Source organism: Cynara cardunculus (genome assembly GCF_001531365.2).
Source record: "Cynara cardunculus var. scolymus isolate 2C chromosome LG 13, CcrdV1, whole genome shotgun sequence".
NCBI classification, from domain to species: Eukaryota; Viridiplantae; Streptophyta; class Magnoliopsida; order Asterales; family Asteraceae; genus Cynara; species Cynara cardunculus.
The window spans coordinates 15,419,547-15,421,395 of NC_037540.1; the positions used below are offsets into that span (position 1 = coordinate 15,419,547).

The window sequence follows — 1,849 nt, forward strand, 5'->3', positions numbered from 1 at the left end:
GCAAGAAAAGAAGCATTAGTATAGGGATCCTACTGTGATTCTTCTTTTGATGTTTATTGACCAAATGCATGCACCTGCATTCTTTTTAGCCAATGCAATCTCAAAACACCATCTAAGCTGTAAATTAATATCAAAACTACAAAAGAATATCCAACGATGTTGGCATTGGAGGTGAAAGTTTATGAGTGCATGTACTGTTTACTGGATTCGAAATATAGTATTCATAGTCTGAATATACTTGAATTATTAATAAATCCAGAACATCTGTATGATATTTCTTCTTCCCTGTCCACTTTAGACTTAATTTCTCTGCAAACATTTGCAATTGACAATACTTGAATTATTAATAAATAGTCCTGCATCTACTTTTCACTCACTCAAACAAATACATATGCATCTACTTCTCACTCATTCAAACAAATACATATTTATTCTAATAAGTAATGTGGTTCGGCTTTCCAGGTTGAACTTTCCAGGTCAAGGGTTAAGTCTTGATTTGATAATTCATGGGTTTTGCAGGATTAATTATATGGATGAGATGGAAGATGACTCATGCGAAATGGTGTAGAAAAGTGGGAACCAATTTGTGGTGAATGATCAGCCATTTTATGTGAACGGGTTCAATACTTACTGGTTGATGGTATTGGCTGCAGACGAGTCTACAAGAGGGAAAGTCACTGAGGTCTTTCAACAAGCGTCGACACCGATCAATTTAGCCATTTATGATCTGATCCGAACCGAACCGATCCGACTTGCAAAATAAGCATACCAACACATGATTCAAGGTCAGACTAATGTTTCAGAATTGTGATTCAATTGTGATTCACCCGCGCTGCATCGCGCGGGTATACCACTAGTAAATTATTATATACATAAGCATGAGTATTATAAATTTATCATACTTATTTTGATATTTTTAAAATTATATAATTTAGTTATTTATATGAGTAAATACGTATTTGATAATGAAAACATATCTACAATACATTGATTTTATTTTTATTAAAGATATGATTCCTCTTAATTAATCGTTAATTAAAATATACCAGTTTTAAGAACCTTTATCATTAATTTATGTCAATCATACAATGTTTAATGAAATTTTGACTAATAGCAATATTAGACCCAAAAACGACGCTAAAAATATAACAATTTGAAAAATAAATGAGATATTTATAAAAGACTAGAAAAATGTAATCACCTTTACAAAAAGTAGTATTTCAAAAATTTTAGGTTATTTTAATATTTTTAAAATGATGTAAATAAAAGATTGTGAATAAAATAAAATAAAATAATTAATATCGTGCAACTTAGAGAGTTGTAGTTATTTAAATAAAAAAATGCATTCTTACATATATTTTTTAATAAATAAATTATCGGACTTTTAAAATTTGATTACTTGAATTATTTCAACCCAAAAAAATATGCTACATAAGTTTGTTTGTCTCACAAATCAAATAAGTGGGAAAACGATTTTAAAGTCACGGTTTCTCTTATTTTTAATTTATCCAGATTGTTGTTGAATAAATCTTTTTATAATACACTAGATGGATACTCACACAAAACAGCTAGATACATCTCGATTTTAATGTTTCATTTATTTTATCTTAGTTGATGTTATAATACGGTTTTTTATATGGTTTTAAGAAAGCGATAACGTTTTTTTTAATAAAATATAAATATGAAGATATCATAAAATATAAAAAAATTATTGATATTAGTACCAGACTAACCATTTAAAATTTCTAATTTTTTTGTATATTTCATTAACTCATTTTTTTTATTTAATAATATAATTTTTATAAAGATAATAATTAAGTATTTTGTTAGAATTAAATGATTATTCTAA

The 1,849-nt window shown here is 27.1% G+C and overlaps 1 protein-coding gene across 1 annotated transcript in view; it reads left to right on the top strand.

Annotated features, from left to right (window-relative positions):
• The window catches only part of LOC112524813 (translationally-controlled tumor protein homolog), an 8,667-nt gene that overhangs the window by 3,023 nt on the left and 3,795 nt on the right, over positions 1-1,849 (top strand). Inside the window, exon 3 of the mRNA XM_025134762.1 lies at positions 463-562. Coding sequence (XP_024990530.1) covers positions 463-562 — 100 coding nt within the window. The remainder of the gene's footprint in view (positions 1-462; positions 563-1,849) is intronic.